General features: G+C 38.7%; 1 protein-coding gene across 8 annotated transcripts in view; it reads left to right on the plus strand.

Annotated features, from left to right (window-relative positions):
- LOC134536923 (protein alan shepard) overlaps positions 1-24,005 on the plus strand; it is a 249,193-nt gene that overhangs the window by 186,902 nt on the left and 38,286 nt on the right. For 6 of the 8 annotated variants that reach the window (XM_063377013.1, XM_063377016.1, XM_063377010.1 and 3 more), the window contains one exon: positions 16,203-16,445. The exons of the other annotated variants lie outside the window; for them this stretch is intronic. In XM_063377013.1, coding sequence (XP_063233083.1) covers positions 16,203-16,445 — 243 coding nt within the window. The remainder of the gene's footprint in view (positions 1-16,202; positions 16,446-24,005) is intronic. 8 annotated transcript variants of the gene reach the window in all.

Consider the following 24,005-nt stretch of genomic DNA (forward strand, 5'->3'; position numbering starts at 1 on the left):
TTTATACAAATTAAAACGTCATGTATATAATAAAAACTATATCGTTGCCTCCTATGCACATAACGTTCGTGTCTTAAAAGTATCTAGAACATTTTCAGTTAAAATATGGAAGGCGGAAAAGCAAGAGGTTGAAAGTTGACTGATTCTTGCGTAGAGTTTTTGTGTCTCGCGTGGTTTATAAGCAAGTATTTGCAAACGTTGCTATCGTACTTTTTGCGTCTTGCGTCTTGTATAAACCGGGTTTTTAAGAGAATAGGATATGTTGTATCGTGCATGAATGACGAGAATTTAAAAACAATCATAGAAACTGAACGATATAACAGAATTCGATGGTGTTTTTTTTTGTCTAGATATTTTCATTACGGAGACATGATGTACAGACTTGAAAAATTAAAATTTTAATATACAATATGGACTTGAAATCAAAAAAAGGAAACAAAAAATACGAAAAAAAAATTTGGCTGTAAAATTATTAAAATCACATTTTAAAAAAGCCTTCGTGAATACTAAATCCTGAAACGTAAAATATATTACAGTTTTGAGTTAATTTGAACTTATTAAAACATTATATTATGCAATTATAAAAGATAATCATTGAAATATATTTCTTTCTAACATTTATTAATTATTGAGGATTTTCTTAAGTGATTTTTAATAATTTTAAACCAATCATTTTAATATTTGCGGGATTTTTTGTTTCACGCCCCTATTTTATAAAAAACTGCTTGCATTATTTTTTTAAACCATCTACTGTATTGCTATTTCTGTACATTCAGATCTCCTTAACGAAATGTATTTAGCCGGCAAAACCAACCCCATCGAATTCTGTGAAGTCGTTAAGATTCCGTTATTGTTTTTATATTGTCGTCATTAATGCAAGGTGTGAGACCTTTCCTATCCGCTTGCCTTAAGGGCCATTACTTGAGCTTGTGCGAGTTTTAATAGTTTTAATTGTTGTTTCCAACGTTTATGTTTATGCGTCAGAAATGCTGAAACGAGTTTTTCACAAAGGTTTAAAACTGCGATCTTCTACTCGCGACCTGCTGGGGTTGGTTTATGCGATCCTGCAAACAATGTTTCACTGAGCATTATTTTTGCTTATAACCACCTCAAACTACGAGGTAAACTACATCTCAAGTCTGGCAGTGCTTTTCGTGCTGTCAGCGGAAACCCTGAGAGTCACAGACCCCTAGTCAATGCCGCCGTATATCTGAAGTTGGCTGCTAACTGCTTGGTCAAATTCTATTTTTTTTTTTCAAGATTTCGTACAGTTTTAATAATTACAATTTTTAAATGTCTCTGAACTAACTTAACGAATCATTAATTTCAGTTACGATTATCTAGACGTGACGATAAACCTACCCTACCGGGAAAAAAATTACATCTTTACGTGAATTTTAATATTTGAAAACTATTAATCGATTTCAGTAATAGACCTAACTTTACCATCCATTAACTTTCACAGAAAAAAAATATACACATACTTATGTACGTACAAGCAGTAGAAGTTATACTTTTTTTTTGTAGACTGCAACCTTTAGCCTGAAAAATACATTTAAAAAAATTAGCGCAGCGTTCATATTATTAAAGGGAATCAACAAAATTATAAATATCTTTCAAACCATGTTTTTTTCCCCGATACATTTCTTGGATAATAAATTATAGGTACTTTTAAAGTTGCGGTTATGTCAAGTTATGACTATTAAAGCTTACGAAGTGTATTACAAGACATTTAATATCAAAAAGTTTCCATGATGTTCACGAAAGTTAATATATACACGGGTGAATGTTGCCTAACGCGGGTCCGCCATCTTTAAAACTACGAATGGTTAACTTAATTTATTAATTTAATTTTTTTAATGTTATAATTTATAATACAAATAAATTATACATACGGGAACATAACCTCACTTATATAAATACGCTCGAAAACGATTGTAAACAGAGTTTCCACCAAAAAAAATAATGTTTTCAATTATATGAACGAATATTCAATATCAGTCACTAAAGTATAAGATTTAGAAGCACATATATAATTTTTTTTTTTATTTGTATGTAGCCTTATTTTATCCTTTAAAAATTTCGTTTTAAGGTAACGCGTGCATCGTAAAAATTCACTCTCATTTTTTTTTTCCATAACGTACCTAAAGAAGTATAACATACGAAATTGAAAAAAAAAATTTAATTTGAACACTTGTAATCAAAAAACTTAACTATTAACACTAACGCATTGGCATATGGGCCCAAAGGAGTAGCCATAGTAGACGCGGCTTATCACGCAGTTGAAATTGCTCACCTTGCATGATCCAAAATAAAATAACTTCTGTTTTCACTAATAACTCAAATTTTCTCATAAGCCGAAAAAGGGGAGGGGGAGGTTATATCCCCCCCTCCTCTATATCTCCATCCTTCTTCCGTCACTGAGCTAAACACGGAGATGGGGAAGTGGATGCTTTGTTCGGGTGTTCATTTTAGTTCATTTTATCCGGCCAACGTATCCATGACTTCAAATAAAAATCCGTAATTCGATTGTTGCCGTGATGGTTTTATATATATATATAAACATTTATATATATATAAACATTTATATATATATATATATATATATATATATATATATATAAATCCTTTGCTGGAGTGAGGAGGTGGCCGACGCGATATGAGGTGTATTGGCTCATTTTTGACACTTTTTTCACTTTCATTTTCCACGCCTTTGTCCGTTAAATGAATTACGGAATTAATCAAAATTCCCTTTCGTGCACGAGAAGTGAGATAGGTAACGCAAAGTCAGAGACAGCTACACAGTCATCCATTAAGGGGTGGAAGGGGGTGAACACAATTTTGACATTACATAACCATAAACGCGCGTTCACAGTTATACGCGTGTGCATACGTATCACCATCGATATTTGTCTGCTATATTGACTGTGCGATACCTGTTGAATGCAGCAAAGTCAATAAAAAATAAATAACTTCGAGGTGTCTGTTGTATTAGAACTACTATTACGTAATACTTTTTTTTGTGAGTTTGCAAATGAGATACCTAAACTAATAATAATATCAAAGGAAGATTAATTTGTGCTTTTTTATGAATATATACCATGTGATAACTTACGTGTTATACGTTTATATATTATTTTTAAGTTTAAAATTTTTTTTAATCTTTTTCAGTGTTTGCAACATGAATTAAGTTAATTATCAGGTGTAGATATGTAGCATGTTTACGAGTTAGTGATTCTACTTAGGTCTAATTGCCTGTATCTGTTGTGCTTTTGGCGCTTAAGCAGTGATTGCTTTAGAAAGGTTAGTTTGAAAAGCGATTGGGTCTGGCCAAGACAGTGAGAAACGTGGTGGACATTGCCGTTAGGTTTTTTTGGGAAAAGGGGGGGGGGGGCACTACCGTTCCCCCCTCCAATCCACCCATTCCTACAATTCTCCATTCTCACCTCGCCAACCCTCGTCTCATAATGATACAGATCTCTATGTCAACGAGACATCTATCTGTCACACACACACACACACGCGGTTTGCAGAGCTCCAGAAGAAACCGCGCGATTTGAAAACTGGCTCTAGATATCCGAGCGCTGTCTGTTTACGAAAAAAAAAAAAAAAAAAAAAAAAGAACACGATGATGCCCTGAGGGCCAATGGTTAGTTCTGCTGACGAAAATGTCCTAAACGATATTTTTTTTTTTTAGAATAATTTTTTTCAGGCGTTGAAGGAACTTGCGGTTCATTTCTCCGCCGTATAAATTTGGAAAGACACCACTCATAGCTGATAGCTGCCGCATTGTACGACGGGTAATTCTGCGTGCCAGTTCAGGGAATGGTCCTCCGCGGGAAAGCTGAGCGAGTGGTTGGTGAACTGCCCGCGCGCAGGGTGTCCACGAGGAAAATATTATATTTCGTACCAACTTAGACGAGAAAAAAGTACTAGATTTAAAAAAAAAGTACTAAATTATAATTTGTTATGGTTTTTAACAATTTAGGAAGCTATAATGAAATTGCAATGCTCTAACTTAAATGTCACACACACATACATTCCATAGTTATTAAAAATAATTAAGCTTAGATAATAATAAAACATTTTGGAGTTACCGTAATATTGTTATATTAAAGGAAAAAAAGTACTAGATCTGAGCGTGAATGTACTAGACCACTAAAAAAAAGTTATAAAAGTACTAGATCTAGTACGAAACAGTGGCGTAGCCAGGATTTGTGTATGGGGGGGTGTTAAGAAGCACCTCCCCCCCCCAACCCCGTATTAAAGCGGGTGGTTCGGGGGGGACCTCCCCCAGGAAAATTTGGATTTTAAGGTGTAAAATAGTGCTATTTTAGAAGTTTTCGGAACATAAATTTAAATATTGTAATGGTAAAAATCTTATTAATTTTAATATGAAATTTGTTTGAGTGATGAATAAGAAACTAACTAAAGATGTGGTGCTAGGGGGGGGGGGGGGGTTGAACCCCTAAACCCCTCCCCCCCTGGCTACGTCCCTGGTACGAAAGTACTGACTGTGGACACCCCGGCCGCGCGCGGCGCTGGTGAAAGTGCCCCGGCTCGACCCCGTGGTGGAGAGGGGTAGGGGAGGGGTAGGGGGAACGGCGTCCCACTGTCTGGGTCGCTCACCTGCCAGGCCGCGGCCCCGGAGCCCTCCAAGGTCAAGGTGTCGGCCGGCGACCTCAGCACCGCCGAACCGGTTACGGCCGCCGAAATACCTCGCACGTTCATTCATCCCGCCGCGCCCCGACCCCTGCAGCGCGGGGCGACAAACGGCGAACGTGCAGCTTGAAACATCGTTTAGGAGGGGGACGGGTCGTTACCAAAACGCAGAAATACCATAACTCCGAATGTCAAAATTGACCACAGCGCCGAAATACCATAACGCCGAATGTCAAAATTGACCACAACGCAGAAATACCTCAACGCCGAATGTCAAAATTGACCACAGCGCCGAAATACCACAACGCAGAAATACCTCAACGTTGAATGTCAAAATTGACCACAACGCAGAAATACCTCAACGCCGAATGTCAAAATTGACCACAGCGCCGAAATACCATAACGCCGAATGTCAAAATTGACCACAATGCCAAAATACCATAACGCCGAATGTCAAAATTGACCTCAACGCAGAAATACCATAACGCCGAATGTCAAAATTGACCACAGCGCCGAAATACCATAACGCCGAATGTCAAAATAGACCACAACGCCGAAATACCATAACGCCGAATGTCAAAATTGACCACAGCGCCGAAATACCATAACGCCGAATGTAAAAATTGACCACAACGCAGAAATACCTCAACGCCGAATGTCAAAATTGACCACAGCGCCGAAATACCACAACGCAGAAATACCTCAACGCCGAATGTCAAAATTGACCACAACGCAGAAATACCTCAACGCCGAATGTCAAAATTGACCACAGCGCCGAAATACCATAACGCCGAATGTCAAAATTGACCACAATGCCAAAATACCATAACGCCGAATGTCAAAATTGACCTCAACGCAGAAATACCATAACGCCGAATGTCAAAATTGACCACAGCGCCGAAATACCATAACGCCGAATGTCAAAATAGACCACAACGCCGAAATACCATAACGCCGAATGTCAAAATTGACCACAGCGCCGAAATACCATAACGCCGAATGTCAAAATAGACCACAACGCCGAAATACCATAACGCCGAATGTCAAAATTGACCTCAACGCAGAAATACCATAACGCCGAATGTCAAAATTGACCTCAACGCAGAAATACGATAACGCCGAATGTCGAAATTGACCACAACGCCGAAATACCATAACGCCGAATGTAAAAATTGACCACAACGCCGAAATACCATAACGCCGAATGTCAAAATTGACCACAACGCCGAATATCAAAATTGACCACAATGACGACAGCTAGAAAACTGCTGTGTACCACAACGTCGAAATAACAACTGAATGAATTTGTGTGTGTTTCTTAAATGTACCTTAACGCCGAAATACCACAATCAAACCTAACCTTAACTAACCTAATCTAGCGTAATATAACCTAACCTAGCCTAACCTAACCTAACCTAACCTAACCTAACCTAACCTAACCTAACCTAGCCTAACCTAACCTAACCTTTGTGGCAGTCCTCCAATGACATTTTTCGGCCTTAGTGTGTTTCGGCGTTGTGGTACACAGCAGTTTCTAGCTGTCGGCGTTGCGGTCAATTTGGCATTTCGGAGTTGTGGTGCGTCCCCGAGGGGGATTAACTCTTTCTTGTTTGGGAGGAGGTACCATGGTGTCATGCAATGATAAACTTCTTGACGTGATAACGTCTTATAAACCGATGAACGCCGGCTGCGCGCACGAAAAATTGTCACGTTTCCGCCTGAGCCGAGCGTGTAAGAACCGGCCAACCACCGTGCGAGAAAATCTTCTATAATATCAAACAGGTTAAGGCAGGCTTTTTAACTAATTGTTCGTGATTATATTCAAACAAATTATTTAAATTAAATATGCAAAAACTTTAAATAATAATTGAAAAATTAAAAGTAGGTAATTTTTCATCAATGGTTTTCTTATGACGTTATAACGTAAAATTATCGTCCGTAAACCGACTTTACAGACAAACACCCCCCCCCCCCCCCCTTATTTTAAATTTAAGTTTTTGAGGTCATACATTTTTAGGTGCGTTATGAAAATATGATGACGGTTAATGTTTTACGATGCGCGCGCACCATGCAACGAAATGTTTAACAGGATGAAAAAAAAAATACAAATACAAATTATATATGTGCTTTTAAATCTTAATCTCTAGTGATTGATAGTGAATGCTGGTTATTTATTGTGAATATTAGTGATATAAATTGGGGTTGTAAACTTTTTCAAGTGTGTCAATGTAAGTGAGGTCATGTTCCCGTATGTACAACGATGTCAGGTTGCTTGTAAGCTTCCACTGTTGCTGGCAGAAAGTGTCTGTGGAAGGTTTAGTAATCTCCTAACTGTTTTCATGGGAGTGTTTGTGATGTTATGTTCCCGTATGTATAATTATTTGCATTATTATTTAATAAATAATTAAAATTAATTAGAATAATTATTCAGTGCTTTATTTAAATACATTATTAATTAAAATTATCTATTATTTTACTAAATTAAAATAATTTTCTACGCGTGTTTATATTAATATTGAATACTGAGTATTTATTAATTATTTAATTTGATTGAATTTATCCGTTGCCAACCGTATTTATAATATCACTCCTGTCATTTTATTATTTTATTCATTTTGATTATTTGCATGCAAAATTAAAGTTTTTTTTATTGCGGCAAGTAAGTTGAACTTCTAACGCGCACACATAAATTGACGCACCAAATTTTTTTTAACAGTAATTTCTGAAGGGGATGGCCACGTGTGCATGGTGTCATGGTGACCAGGTAAAGCCGGGACTTCATCAACTGATGGCTTGAGTCATGTTTGCTGAACGCCCAAAACATTGACTGAAGTGTAGTGTTTTAAATGATTGCGTTTTATGGAAGTGACCGTTTAAGGTCGGAGATTCTAATTCATTCATACTTAACCATCATGAGACGTGTTCACGCACCACATCCGCAATGTTTCTGGGTGGAACAATAAAAATCTTGCAATCGTTTCAGTACCAGCCATATTTTAGCGAACTTAATAGCTACCCTGTCACACTATCAAACACTTTCGCTTACATCACCTTCCAGTATAGTTGGACAAAAAAATGGTCGGGGGTTGTGATGACATCGTAAACTTCACACTAGCGCAGTTATATTTGTTTGACAAGTTGTATGGCCTGAGTTCCCATAAATTGTGTTTGTATATAGGAGGGGACTGGTTAAAAAAATATGTCGAATCTTTAACGGAATCAGCCAATCAGAATCGTGCCAGCGTAAACGGAATTGTCTTGAGTTTGTCTCGACGAATTTTTAAAATGGCGAGGGACACGTCGTATTTTAAAGAGATTATGATAAATAAAATAACTTACATGATATTAACATCAACATCGCATGGAAAGTAATTTATCTGTGGAAAAGCGACCAAGGTTCTATTATTTTGAAAGTTCGCAAAACATTAATTTTACCATGCAACTGGTACTAATATGATTTTTCATCCGTAAGTTTGCTCTCGAGTGTCATCCAAAATTTTTGGTTAAAAATAGGCTCCTGGATTTTAACACAATATTGGTTTTGTTTTCAGGCTATTAACATTTGTTTATTCACCCGCGTTATGGCAGAGAATACAAGAATAGAGATAAGTGTCGATGATTGACAGGTTATTACAGTTTTCGTCATTCTTAAAAATTAATTCAATAGTAATTTAAACAAAAAGGAACTTTGGTAGCAGTTCGTCACTGTTCAATTCAGGCACTCCAATAAATATGTGCTATACTTTAGCGAAGCCAAATTTCCTATTACCACATTTAAAAAGAATTTGATATTGCTTGAAAAAAATGTTGACACTAACATGGTGGCTTTCCGTTTATATCGCCCTCTTTGGAATTTGATTAGAACTTTATGACTTGTAGCTAGTCTAATTGTGTAGTCGTTTATGTTACAGTTTTTTTTTCTCTCGAGGTACACAATGCTTCTGCAAAGCAGTTTACGAGTAAAAAAGAGGTATTGCTATTGCAAAACATGGCGACAGAAATGAGACAACTTTCCAGAACTTTTAAACTTCGTAAAATGCGATTCTTCAGTTTTTCTTAACTGTATTTAATAACTCTTCCTTTAAGAAGTTTACGATATGAGAAAGAAGGGAAACAAATTCACTACGTTATTATTTGCGTCGCTACTTTTCCACGATGTAGACTCCAATAGCTTAATTAACTACACTAATGAATCCTCGCTTTGTGGAGAACGCGCATAGTAGCGGTTTTTATAATTAAGTTTCACAGGACGTGTTCAGTATAACGGGACTCTTCAGGAAGTTAGCCATTAAGTTGTGTGGCTGTGTGTAACCAAACCGCAGGGAACGTTATGTGAAATAGTTGTACATGGATAGTTCTTGCATTTTAATTTTGAGTATTCTTCTTAATTAGTGGTTGGTGTTTTTAAACACCATTGTTTGAATATTAATCAAGCGGATAATAACTCGTATATTTCAGGATATTTTTGAGCTCGCGTTTATATGATCTCTTGTAATTAACTTTCGCCAAATATGATGTTCAACCTTTACAGTTAACACTTTAAAAAGAGTGATTTTTTTTTATACTTTTCAGCGACGAAATTGCTTTTGATACGTTGGTACTCCGTGGAATGAGAACGTGTTGTCGATAAGACCTCTGAAGTATCCGCGAGGCTTTCGTAGTTTTATCTCAAAACGAAATTGCAGTCTTGGATGACTTTCTTGGGTTATTCCACCTCTTTCCCCCCTCTCTTTCTCTTTATTTCCTCTTTATCTCTTCCTCTTTCATTCCAGTCATCTCTTGCATCCCATAGCTACTTCTTCTAGCCAGAGTTCCGTTACTATAGCGGTTCGCATCGTTATTGTGCAGAGCTAAAGCTTCAGAAGAAACCGCGCGGTTTGAAAACTAACTGTTAAAGTAGGGACGCTTCCAGGTTTTATTTTTGAATAGGCCTGGAACGTACCGCAGGGGCGTATGCACAGTCTTGGGAGCTCGGACTCTACGCGAGGTCTGGCCCTCATATCAGAGGGGGATCCGGGGAGTTTTCAAAATTCAGATGCAAAAAAGGTTAGTTTCGTGGCTTTCTGCAACCCTCTTAGTGTACGTTAAGAATTTCCCTAGCTGATATTAGCTAACATGCACGCGAGACTCAATCCCATTTAGCTTACCGGTAGGTAGTTGAAGCTATCCTATAACATGCGATCATCATGCGTATCTCACTTTGCCATAATTTTTTTTGTGACACTTGAGGCCCTTTTAGCATGTGCTGATCCATGTATAAATTTGTGGATCCAGCTTTTGTTGGGAAGCCTACGATGTAGGCTACATTCTGTATTGCACAGACCCGAACAAGCCCGAATATCTACCTTCGGCCAACGTCTGCATTAAAATGATTTGACAGTATTTTTAATGTAGCTATACTAACCTAACATAACCAACCATCCACGATTTTGTAAAGTAATAAACAAAAAAAAACCGACTAAGTTGGTCGAAGGTGGTAGATATTCGGGCTTATTCGGGTCTGTGCAATACAGAATGCTACATCGTAGGCTCTTCGCTTTTGTTTAGGTTCGTTATGACTGTGGGTCAGTGAAGCGACGTGTGGCGGTACAGCCGGCGGCCATATTCCCGGGCGCAGCTGGACCGTCATTGTCCGTGCGCCTCTAAGGCAGAGGGGTGGAGGGGGAGCGATAAACAAGGCGCGTGGTAAGCTCCAGGCGCGGCGGTCCGGGCGATAAGCGAGAGACACACACGCACACGTGGCGCGCTGCTGACTCGCGCAAGTGGCGTGGTTGCTGCGACACTCCGTCTCTTACCCCCACTCCAACCCACTCCCCACCCCCACTACTTCATCCATCACCCCGTGTTCTGTTTCCTGCCGCGCCGTGTGTGGTCTCCGCGGCAGGGTGTCCACAGTCAGTACTTTCGTACTAGATCTAGTACTTTTATAAGTTTTTTAATAATTTACTTGATGTAAGTTTTTGTACATACGCCATTGCTAAGAACTTTTTCTGTTGAAGAAAAACTAATAAATAAAATAAATAAAAATACACAAGAAAGACAAAAAAAAACACAAAATTAAGCAAACAATTGCTGTTGTCAACAAGAATATAAACACCACAAAATATTCCGAAACAGAAATATGGTCAACAAACAAAGAAAAAACAAAGAAAAAAGTACTAAGTGAACAAAAAAACACAAATGATGACAACACAAAAATACTGAAACCAAAATAATTCAGCACATCAGTTGAATTTACATTTCACAGTTAGGATTTTGCAAACGTAACCCCCCCCCCCCCCTTCCCCTCAAGAGATGGGCTTAGTTCAAGCAAGTATTCATAATTATGGCATTTTTTCAGCTAGAAAAAGAAACACCTCGATTATATATCTGGTGATAAACTTTGTGACCAAATTACAAAGAACAATAGGCAGTAAATTTAAAGGGAAATAACCCCTTTATATATGGCAATTACAAGAACATGAAATATCAAATACGTAATTTCTGAAATATTAATAGGCAAACGTAACGTATAATAAACAGATAAAACCATTGTGAACGAATTATGGACCCAATAACGGATGAAAACAAAATTGAATTTGAGGAAATAAATGTAGTTTGACAAATTTTAGCGAAGTGAGATCATTTATCTTGATGTGCGGCAGACTGAAAAAAATTTGTTAATAGGCGCATTTTGACTAAAATCAGGGCCGGTGCAAGGCAAATTGGCGCCCTAGGCGAAAAACCTTAATCCAACATCACAAAAAAATTTTCCTTGCCTCAAAATACGTCACGTAAGCCTAAGATTTTGTCAACAATCAAATGTAAGCAGGCTTGTGTTTTTTTTTTTTTTTTTTACTTTTTTACTTATTACAAATCATAAACAGGTGACCGTGGATTTGAAATAATTACTTATATCAATATAAACATTCCAAACTGTTACAAAAATCCATTTTCATCTAGTTTCAATAATCGTTAAACATATTATATGAGCTGTTCTGTGTCGTGCTGCGCCGCCCCCAGCTACTTGGTGCCCTAGGCGGTTGCCTAGTTCGCCTATATGGACGCGCCGGCCCTGACTAAAATAGGCCTAAGTGTATGAAAACATGCGCTGAGTTCTGTAGAGTGTAGAGCAAAAACGCTCTACATAAAAAAAAGCAGTGAGATGTAGTGGTGGAGGAACTGGGTGTGCAATCCTGTGTCCTGCCAGTCCTGATTGTAGTTTTCCATCGTTACCCTTTGTATTAACTATGGGTATAAAACTGTGTGCGTGTGTGTGTGTGGGGGGGGGGGGATTTTTTCTGGAATTTAGAAGCCCCTTACCGAGTGAAAATCGCTGCTGTGAAACGAAAATGGTAAAAATCATTCCGTAGCAGCCTCTCTTCGCGTCTTCCCTGCAAATCCTACAGATTTTCGCCATTCGTCACTACAGGAATCGTTTTTTATTTTACTTTTAGGCCACAGCCAATTTTTCTGGCCAAATTCCAGCGTATGTGTGCGTTTTTTTTCCTCCCGGTTTTCCGTCTGTAATAACATTTTTGTCAAGACGAATTGCGTGGTCTGAAATTAAGCTACGTCCATTGGCGGATAAAGGTTTCTCATTTAACATTTCTCGGAGTATGACAGCTATCACTCCGGCACAAATTTCCCAACTGTCGCTTGCAAAGCAACACACTATGTTTGTTTCTATGACAACCACGTGAAGTCCCAAACGCAGTCCATTAGTACTACTAGTACGTGAGAGGTTACATGACACAGACTATACCAAACTTGTGAAGGGGAAAATGCCTGTGTTCAGAAATGTCCCCGTCCCTTCCTTTCCAGATGTTACTCTTCATCTATGTCCCAGAAAACGTCTTGCTACTCAGTGTAAAGTGTAAGTCGGAAGAAAAAAAAATTGGGTTCAGAATGATTTTGTTCTTCCAAATCCGAGTTCTTTGTCTACTCCGTGTTCCAAAAGCGACAGATGTTAACTGGCGCTTGTTTTCTATTTTTTCATTAAAAAAAAAAGACGGCCTCGCCATAAAGTAGTTCAGCGACAGGTCATTCCCTCCCCTCTTCTTTTTCTTCTTTAGGCCCTCTCTGTCTACAAGGACCTCGACCCTTCACGAATTCCACGCGAACCACAAATCATTCCGGACAACCCAAGGCTTGGTTCTTGCCATAGAGGTTGGAAAGGTTGTCTGTGCTGAAGTTGAAGTCACTATTGGTTAGCAAGTGCAGGACCTTCGTGAGAAGGGGCAAATAATTTAGTCGGGCCAGGGGCGCAGCCGGGGGGGGGGGGGGGGTGTTTAGGGGTTCAACCCCCCCCCCCCTTAGCCCCAAATCTTTAATTTCTTATTCATTACTCAAACAAATTTCATATTAAAATTAATAAAAATTTTACCATTACAATATTTAAATTTAAGAACATTAAACTGCTAAAATAGCACTATTTTACACCTTAAAATCCAAAGTTTCCCGGGGGAGGACCCCCCCCCCCACCCCCCGCTTTAATACGGGGGGGGGGGAGGTGCCTCCTAACACCCCCCATACACAAATCCTGGCTACGCCACTGAATCGGGCCCCCTGTATATTAAATATACAACTTTTAAACATTCATAATTAAAAAAAAAAAAAACAGTGAGCGAGTCTTCCACTACTCACCCGTAAACTCAATGATGAGAATCGTAAACTAATTCCATCATCTAGTGTATATTTTTAAAACAGATATGTTGACAGCACATCAGCAAGAATTACCTTTAAACTTTATTATAACTAAAATATATATTTTACTATCTAGATGGGGAAGGGAGGTTTTTGCACGCAATCTGTAAAAAAAAAAAGGGGGGGGGGGGTGGGAAGGGAAAAAAAGGGGGAGGGGCAGACTTATGTTTCTGTGAGAAAATGTTCTTATCGTAACCATGTTACCTGAGCTTGTAGGTCGGTGAGGTAGTGTAAAGAATTTCTTTACGATTTAAGTACGTACCTACATTATTCGCAGATTTCGTTCGGCCTCCCGGTCATATCACACATTGAAATAAATATATCCACGTTTCGATGTGGGCAGTGTTTGTAAATATTTGTACAAAACGTTTGAAAACACTCGATTATTAAGGTACTTTAGGCACACTGTAAAATATATTTTAGTAATATTTTTAAACATATAGGTAATGGAAATCACCAACCGTAAAATTGTACGGAAAAATTACTGTTCAAATATGGTACATTTCATATGCATACCACATTTGTATGGTAAATTTCTAATACAATGGTTGGGCAAATAACTTATATTACGTGTTTAGGAACTTTACCAGAAAATGTTTAATAGCACAGGTACACCTAAAAATATTCTGTAAATTGTGTTCTCAGTCTATAATTCTTATTTTTATTTTAATATTTATGTATATTATCCCCATACAACTTTACCCAAAGGACTTAATAATATTGTTGTCAATCATGTGTATCATTTATTGTAAATTTGCAGCGTATTAAAAGAAAAATCGTGCACATACAAGCATGCATTCATTATGTATCGTTGGTTTTCCGTTGAGCACTAACATAACTTTAATTAGTATTTCATTTTAGTCGTGAAGGCATTGACTTAGAAGCTACATTTATTAAGGTTTTATTTTATGGAACTGCCTTATACATGCTTGTTTTAAGAGAAGCCTAAATTTCGTTATTTTGCAGGGACTTTTTATTTTATTTCATTAAATTTTAAAATAGTTTTATTTATGTCTTTAATTGTTTTAAAAGTTTGTTTAACAAGCATATTTAGATGAGGACTGTAGGTTTTACTGTGGTGGTTATTGATAGCTAGTAAAATCATCGTGTGGGCGCGTGAGGACGACAAAAAAAAAAAGGTAGAGGAAGTAAATAAAGAAGAATGATTAACTATCTTGAGTTTTTTTTAAACGTAGTTATTACCATCCAGTTATTCTCCGGAGACCAGAATGACGCATAACGACCTCTCACACTATGGTCTGAACAACGCTCTCCCAGCGGACCATACACTGCAGTTTTATGGTGAAATGTTTGACGGCCTGGTTTATGAACTTCGCGAGAAACTCAGCTCAAGGACGCAGCACGAAACAAGACTCAGGAAAACTGCCGTCGTTTATGAAACACGTAAGTCGCGAGACACAACCAACCCTACAGCTTAAAACTTTTAAAACTATTAGTATAAAAAAAATATTGGCGCTTCCCCCTCCACAACGCGCGCGATGCGTCACAGTTCTCACCTAGCATAAAGAATTATTTGATCCTTTAGCTATAGAGTGGTGTAATTAAATTTTGGATGGAGATGATGGATATTTAGCTGCAAAACCAAACTGTATCCCCCGATTTTGTTATCATACGTGTTTTGAATTGCCTCCCACTATGGAAGCAATTTTTAAGACGTATTCATGTCGAAATAAAAGTTATTTTCTTTGTTTCCTTAAAGTAAGAGCATTTAATATCAGATGATGTTCTTAATGAAATGCAACAAGAAAACTTATTTCCAAAATTCTCACTCCTTATTTTCCTTTTAACCCTTTGTAAATTCCTAAGATATACCTAATTTTACTTTTTTTTAATTGTAACTTACCTATTTTTTTTGTGTGTCGTATTAACCTTACGCTAAAAATTATAATAATTATGTGTGAACTATTTTATGATTAATAAAAGTTAAATGAAATTTATTTACTTCATAGCCATAAAGTATGATGTCCACTAGAATGTAGGTACACATTATCCCACACATTCGCGGTATCGTAGAGATACAAATAGTCCACTTTAAAAAATAAATTTGGTTCAAGAACATTAAAAAAACGCGAGTGCTCAATGGCGTATATCTGGCAACAGCGCCGATAGCAGATGCGGTGCATTGGAAAGAGACAGTACGCCGTGGAGTTAAAGGAGTTGTCAGAAGACGGAAGTTGAAGTCGCTTTATAACCTCACCATCGTCCAAAACGGCGCTCGATAACGTCTGAAGACACGTGGATTAGAATCTCCCAACATTAAAAACGGAGTAAAACACTCGATATGAAATGGTTTCTACGCTGCAAGAACGATGATACTACTTGGAATGTTTGGAGCGTCCAGCCGACACGGCGCAACAATGAGCTAGAGCGGTGGTTCCCAAACGTTTTCAGCTGGCGACCCACCTTTCTTTATAGGAATACCTCCACGGCCTGTGGGTCCATGGTGGAGTAGAAACACCTTATTAGTATCGCATCCCTTCCTTATGTATATATAATTTACCATCAAATATTGCATATATAGATATGCTTTTTTTAAGATGCCGATAGATTATTGATAAACAATTTGTGTTCTGATCTGAAAATGGTTGACGAAATATAAGCACTTTGTTGCAAAACAACGTTATTTATTTAACAATAGGTATGTGTTTGCACACAATTAAGATTAGTTTTCGATTTTTCTTATCTCTTCTGATGGTTTATTCTATGGTTTCGGATAGTTTTAGGATCGAGTCGCGACCCACCGTTTGGGAACCGCTGAGCCAGAGGAAAGAACGGCTTCGACGCAACAATGAGTCGGAGGAAAGACTGACCGCAGGCCTCGCTCCGTGTTGCAGGGGACCAATGGCCCGCGGCCCTCGTACGCGCTGGGCGGCGGCAAGGCGGGGGCGGCGCGCGGCCTAGGGGCCGGCGGCGGCGCTGCCATGGCGCAGACCCAGCCCGCCAACTCCACCACCTACCGGGGCGGCGGGGGCGGCTCGTGGGGCGGCGCGCCCGCCCCCTACGCCTCGCTCAGGTACCCCGCGCCCGTGGGTCCCGCCGCCAATGCCTACACCGCTTCCTACTCGCATCACCAGTCGGTAAGTGCCGGTCACACACTGCCCCACCTCATCCTCTCCTCCACAGTCAGGCGTTCCCGCTCGACATCATACTTTATGGCTTTCAAATATTAGAACTATAGCTTAAGATCATTTATAAATAAAATATAGCGTAGAAAGAAAAAAAAACATGTGAGCGGGTCTTACAGTCCTCAACATCTAACCTCGGTTCCCCACCTCTCCGCTAGAATTCGCTGCTTGAAAATTGAACGATGATTGCCCGCCACCATCATTCGCAGATGGCGGCACGAAACAGATATGAAGTTTCTACGTGAGTTACTTGATTATAAATTATAACGCAGTATAAAAGTATAGTTGTACTGTTATAAAGTTTTTTTTTTTAAATACTAATGCGAATTCGTGGACATTCATTTCATAATAAGGGATATAGGCCTGCCTGGTATGAATCCAAAGGACTGAGCTTATGCATTTATTATTGTAGCAGTAATAAAAACAAATTTTATTCATATATACTTGCTTAAAGTACGATTATTATAATCCAGTAAATTTTTATTTAAAAAGTAAAAAAGGAAAAAATAGTTTTTCCAGTGACGAGGTCTGAACGACGTAAAAAATTACCGCTTTAGCTTATAAACCACCGTGCGTTCTACCATTGCGCTGTATGAACAATTGGAGTTATCAACAGTGTAATGCTTTGTATTATCAACTTTATAATGCCAGTTTTCTTATGTATTTTAAAACTTGGGATTACTTTTTTACTATGAATATTTTATTTTACCAAATATCTTTCAGGGTAGTTCACAATCATAAAGTTTTAATTTGGCACACCAATACGTTTGGCTATGTACCCTAATGTTTGCGAAAGTGACTCTATACGGATTTATGTTGCTACACGTGGGTCCGCCATCTTAGTGTCACATTCCCGTTAGTCGACTTCTGTTCCATTTTCACGAATTTACTCCCACCAAATGCCGAATATCGCGAGTTAAGATGTTTACACATAAGTAATAATAATTTTAGGAATTGACCGTGTGGCTGAAACGGTTAACATGTACACCCTGTGCTAGATGGGTAATCAGTAGAGACCGGAAAAAAATTCGTGAATTCATTTCGCGATAGGCTAAAATACAAATAGTTATACCTCAGTGCTGCCTCTGCTATTGGCTCACAACTCACCTGGATGACTCTGGGCCAATGAGAAACGCCCAACCAAAGCTTTATCGAATCACAGGCTGCTACGTTGGGACGTCTCGCAAGACAGCAGCCAATGAGTGGGTGGCTTTTGCCTGAGTGTACGTAGAACTATGGTGTTCATCTTGGAGGTCATTGAACCCGCGAATTTTTCAGGTCCCTAGTAAACAGCAATCGGGAACTGATAAGGTTGGATTACACACCAAACCAAACCAAGAATAACGCACAGCTACTTTAGCCAGCTAAGATGGTTTAACATTTACTGCTACTGAGATTCGCAGTAAACTATTATAAATTACAATTACTTAAAACAAGCTCGTGTTGATTTATTATACGTGCACATTAGAAGATTCACATTCAAACTTTCTTGAACGTCCTGTTGAATATGTAATTAAACTTCGTTCGTTCTGTAGCTCTCTTGGTTGAGAGAAAACACCTCGGAATTATTCAGAAGTACTCTGGTTAGCTGGAGTAAACTATATTAATATTAACTTTGAAATATGTAGGTAAATTTTAAATTTACTTATTGGTGTCAATTTACTATGTGTATATTGGTCTTCCAATGGTTTATCTTAAAACTAACCTAGCTAATGCAAATCAGTTTCATTTCTACATGCGTGTAAAAAAATGGTACTGTGCTGTTTGGAATTTTTTTTTTTAACTTTATGTTTTGATAAATACTTTTCTAAACTTAAACTAAAAATGCATGGATGCAGCATTTCGAAGAACTGTTATTATTATTATTATTATTATTTTATTTTATTTATTTATTTAATTTCGGACTCTGCCTTCCTTAAAATTATTAGCTGAGTCCGCCATGGTTTTAATTTTATGTTTTGATAAAGACTTTTCTAAACTTAAACTAAAAAGCATGGATGCAGCATTTCGAAGAACTGTTATTATTATTATTATTTTATTTATTTATTTAATTTCGGACTCAGCCTTCCTTAAAATTATTAGCTGAGTCCGCCATGGCTTTAATTTTATGTTTTGATGAAGACTTTTCTATAAACTTTAACTAAAAATGCATGGATGCAGCATTTCGAGAGGTACTTATATTATTATTATTATTTATTTAATTTCAGACTCCGCCTTCCTAAAAATTATGAGCTGAGTCCGCCATGGCACACCCCTCCCGCCTTTTCATTCCCCAAGGTCACCAACTACTAGAGTGTTTGTTTTTATCACTCGAGGTGGTGGTCGACTTTATAATAGTGCGACGTAAATGACTGTATGGTTATGGGGTGGGTGTTACGGGTGCTAAGTCAGCGGAATGGGTCGACGCCGCGTGGTTTGCCGGTGGGGCGGCCGGCCGGGAAACAAAGGCACGCCTTGTGCTGCGTGTCTCCCGGGGTCCTAGCTGCTGTCACGGGACCTCCGTCTTGTTTATGTCTGGACGAGACCGTGGCGACCTCAGCGCTGTGCGGGCCGTTTTTCGTTAACGACCCTCCCCCCCCCCCCCCCCCCCACTACTCTGTGCCATTACTTTGGTCGCCACGTCACTGTCGGTGATATCGTAACTCAACCTTCCGGGACCTTCTTTTTTTTAGTTCAGTTTAGTTTTACCCCTTGGACCTATAAGACGGAATTCGAAACCCAACCACCAGTGTGACAGTTTTGTTTTTTCTTCTGTAAGTTTGGGGAATAAAAAACAGGGGAGGGGGGGGGGGGTGGGCGGTCACAGTGGTTGTGGCCCCTACCGGATTTCATCCATTTTAATATAAATAAGTTAGAAAAAATTAACACGTCAAAAAAAAACTTTTCTCTGGACAAGAAAATTCTTTCGGAAATCACGGTGTCTTCTTTAGTAAGTGCCATTCTCAAGTACACTTCAATGGATGGCAACTTGATATGCGTGCCGCAATCAGAACTTGATGGCTCATAAAGTCATGTCACGGGCTATCCTCCGTACGGGGTGAAAAAAAAGACGTAGGTTCAATAAGAGTTATAGATAGATAGCGGAAATTTCGCGGTTTCAATGACCTCTAGGATAGACTCCATGATACTCTATGTACTGGGACAAATTGCACCTGCTCATTGGATACTGGCTCGTGAAACGCGTCAACTGGGATGCTTGTGATTTGATACGTCTTTTGCTGAAGGTTTTTCATTGGCTTAGAGTCCTTCAGATAAACGGTGGTCCATTCGCTGACTCAGCATAAAGGTGTACGAGTTTGGAGTCTAGCCTATCGCGAAATGAACCCGCGAAATTTTCCGGTCTCTAGTTATAGAATATTTTTTGGTAAATACTTATAATGTATAAATTTCAGCTGAGTACGCAAACCGTTGACAGTCGTTCGCGTTAAAAAAAAAAAAGGGAAGCCACACCCGAACATTTCCGAAGTTCCTCGAAGTGTGTCGATCGCTCATAGCCGGGAGGGGGGATGGGAAACACATTGCAAAGATTTTAATATTTTACTGTCTAAGAGCATTTTAAATAACCCTTACCAACATTTAATTTTAGTTACGATAACCTAACCTAATCTCCCCTCTCGGAAAGAAAAAAAAAATAACTTAACGTATTACACTGACCGAACCTAACCAAACTTTTTACTTCGGTAAACTTCGGAATGGTTCGGGTTGTGGTTGTGGCATTCATCCGAACTGTGGGATGTCCTTGAGAAATTATGGCATTGAATTTTTTTTTCCTTTTTGTTAACAATGCAGTCCCTCCCTCCCTCCCAAGCCATCGCTGGATCGATCGCCTCTGGTTCTCGATGGCTTTGCGTCGTAGCTGCCTATGCCTCGCGAAGGCGCGGTCTTTCCCCGACGATCGGTAATGCGATCGCGATAGCCTCGTTATCTCTCTCTCTCTCTCTCTCTCTCTCTCTCCCCCCCCCCCCACCCCTTACCATCTCTCGTGCAGCGCGTTTGAACCGAACTGGTGGGCTCTGTGTTGCTTTTTTCGATACTGGTAATGGGCAATTATACCGTGTTTTCTTGCCATTAAAATTAATAGGATGGATGTACACGATTTAAAAACTTTTTGTTTTTAATTATCTGTACGTACGCGTTTAAACGCGAGGTTGCGAAATACAAAAGTTAAATGTTGCCCAATGATTCCTGAACCACAGCTGGAATTAATCTTATTTGCAGACCTTCGTATGTACGTGTATCTACATTTATGTTTCGGATTAAGGGTTAGGCAGTAACATGTTCTTTTTTAGTTTCAAAATTTTGCTTCTTTAAAACATTATACATGGAAATTAAATGCAATTTCTGAAGTTAATAGTGACTGGTTTATACAAATAGTTTACCCTGTGAAATCATTAGCGGTTCTCGTTGAATTTTTTTTTTTTAAATGATTACAACATAAATAGTGTAATTAGGAAAACCCTACGTCAAAATCTTTAACCCGTAACCCAGGAGGTGCGGGGTATATGTGACCCCATGGTTATTAAATTTTATACGATATGAACGTTCCCAGCTGAGACAGTCTTAGTAATTTCGCTCAAAACGTTATAAGCAAAAAAAAAAAAAATCGGGTCAGACAGACCACACCTCTGTTTCAAAAACAACACCTCCCAGTTTAAGGGTTAAAAAGCTTTTAATGTGTGGTCCCTGCGATAACGACGGCAAATTTTCAATATTAAACGTTACAAAATTAATATGACATAAAAACTATTGAAACTTAATACTTATTAGGTCTTTCGGCTTTCCATCCCCCACACTTAAGTTTAGTATCGTCGTAAGTTTATGTGTGACGTAATGGTTAAGAGTAAGAGAAGGCTTAAAGATGTAACGTCGCAATAAGTTGGTTATAATTTAATAAAATAAATAAATTTTCCTGGACATGTCAGCAGATGCTCAGGGGAGTGATGTGTACGAGTTACGTGTCTGACCCTGAAGTTATTTTTTAAGTTAATAGCCTCAGACCTTATGGCATGTTTTGCTACTTTAATCCTTGGAAGAAAAAAAACCGTTAATATCGTGTTAACTGCAAATGAACGTATACCGACGACTCGTACTGCTTTATTGTTATAAATGAAGTAACGTAAGGTAGCTGACTTTTCCGGAACTATAAAATACTTGTTTTGCTATTGGCGACGTGTGTTCGATAATTGTTTCGGAGTTCAGTTTCTGAAAATACGACCAGTCTTTATATTGTGGAAAACAGTTTCTTATAAATTTTTTTTTTTCAATAAAAGACTGAGAAATAGGTTGCATTTTTGGATACACTGGCTAAGTATTTGGATACGGGCTAAGTATTTGGATACGGGCTAAGTATTTTTAGATCTTCGAAAACTACGGGATAAAAAATAATTAAAAGTAACTTGTAATTGGACGGTGTTATGTAAAAATGGCTCAACCCACAAACATTTTCAACTGAGTAAATTGAGCTAAAAGTTGAACACACAATAATCGGTATTGTGGCAGTGCGTTGAATGTTTGGTCGCAAGATGGCATAGTAGCAAGGAATGTCGGTTAAATTTTTTTAGCTCAATTAAAAGTGTCATTTTACCTAACAAATTATTTCAATAACTTTTTTTTTCCTTTTGTTGGTTAACTCATTTGTACATAACACCATCCAATTATAAGAGCTGGGAACGGATCCGACGGACATGCCTCGTGATCGGAATGCAATATCTGCCAATTCTGTTGTCGCCTTCACCGATAATAGACGTTCACGGATGCTCGTCGCATGGCCACGCGGCTCACATCCTCGCAAAAGTGTGGCATTTAGTATGCAAAGCATCTCTGGCATCGGCATGCACATCAACGAAAGTTCACTTTCTGTCTTCTGTGTATACTAAACGCAGTCTTCAACCAGTTAGTGTTGAGCTTATGTTACATTTCAGTAACAGCTGTGAATAAATTATTTAAATACGTTTATTTAAATATGAAATTACCAATATGATGTGAAAGAGAAATTGTGATTAGATTCTCTTCTAGTAAATGAAATCTATCAGGAAGCCTGAAACATTTCGCTGATACTCTGTTAAAAAAAAAATTCATTTAGAATTCACTGGAAACACTGGCTTCAAAATTTCCAAACGCTCCTCCAAAATTCCGGTCATCCTTATGAAGTTCCAAGAATTATCTGGGAGTAGGTACTACCTGGAAATTTTTGATAGTCTTCATTTAGATCTCAGTCTACCCGGGCGACCATAGTGATGTGTAGAACTTCATAAAAATACCACGCGATTTTAAAAACTGCTCAAGGTATCAAGAGTGGTGTTTGTATATGTATACGAAAAGAACTTGAAGAATACGCTGTGGGCAGATAAGTAGTTCTGTCCCCTATTTCGGCTTTAAACTGTATTTTTTAATGAGCGAAAATGGCCAAAAGGCGTGTTTAATAATAATCCTTAAGCATTAAATACAAGGGACAGAATATTGAAGGTACTCAGGGGAAGTTTATTCTAAATGTGTTTTTTCGCCATATAATGTTATGGTAACCTCTCAGACATTACAGTTGCCGTATGCACGACGAGAAGACCGTGACCGCTTAAAAGAAATACCGTGCTATAGCTAGAGACTGGAAGAATTCGCGGATAGATCTTCCGATGGGCTAGAATCAGAACTCGATCTTCATGCTGCTTCAGTGATTGGATCACAGTTTACCTGAGGAACTCTGAGCCGGTGAAATTAACCTCGACAAAAGAAGTATCGAATCAAAAGCATCCCAGTTAACAGTTGTCACGTCAGTAGCTAATGAGTAGAGACCGGAAAAAATCGCGGATTCATTTCACGATATGCTAGAATCCAAAGAACTGTACATTTATATTGCTTCTGTGATTGGCTTACAGTTTATCTGAAGTACTTTTAGCCAATGGGAAACCTTCAACCAAAAAAGTATCGAATCGCAAGCGTTCCAGTTGACAAGTGTCACGAGTCAATAGCCAATGAGCAAGTGGCATTTCCCTGAGTATGTAGAGGATTGTGGAGTCTATCCTAGAGGTCATCGAAAGCGCGAATTTTTCCAGTCTCTACTAATGAGCAGGTGTAATTTACCCGTGTACACAGAGGCTTGTGGAGTCTATCCTGGAGGTCGCTCACTGGAACCGCGAATTTTTCCAAACCCTAGCTATAGCGCGTCTCATACCGTGCTACCGTGATACCGTGCTAGAAGCACCAGCGAGAGTCGCGCTTATCATCCCGCCTCACACACACCGCGACCAGACGGCGCCCTTAAATGCTATCAATCGGATAACGTTCCTGCATCTTTGAAGGCCTTTTGGCGATTCACAGTGAAGAACCCCGTTTCGTGGGCACTGCAAAATACTTTAGTCAACGTGGGCCTCATCAAATATTTCTTCACTACCTAATTAGCCACTTAGTGGGCATCACAAATGTTTGTTTAAAAAAATGCAAATGGGTAGATGTGTAGCTGATAGAGGCAATGACGAGTGTGCTTTAGGAGGTGCGCCTGAAGATGCTAGCAAACGT

The sequence above is a fragment of the Bacillus rossius genome, chromosome 11 (assembly GCF_032445375.1).
Source record: "Bacillus rossius redtenbacheri isolate Brsri chromosome 11, Brsri_v3, whole genome shotgun sequence".
Lineage (NCBI taxonomy): Eukaryota > Metazoa > Arthropoda > Insecta > Phasmatodea > Bacillidae > Bacillus > Bacillus rossius.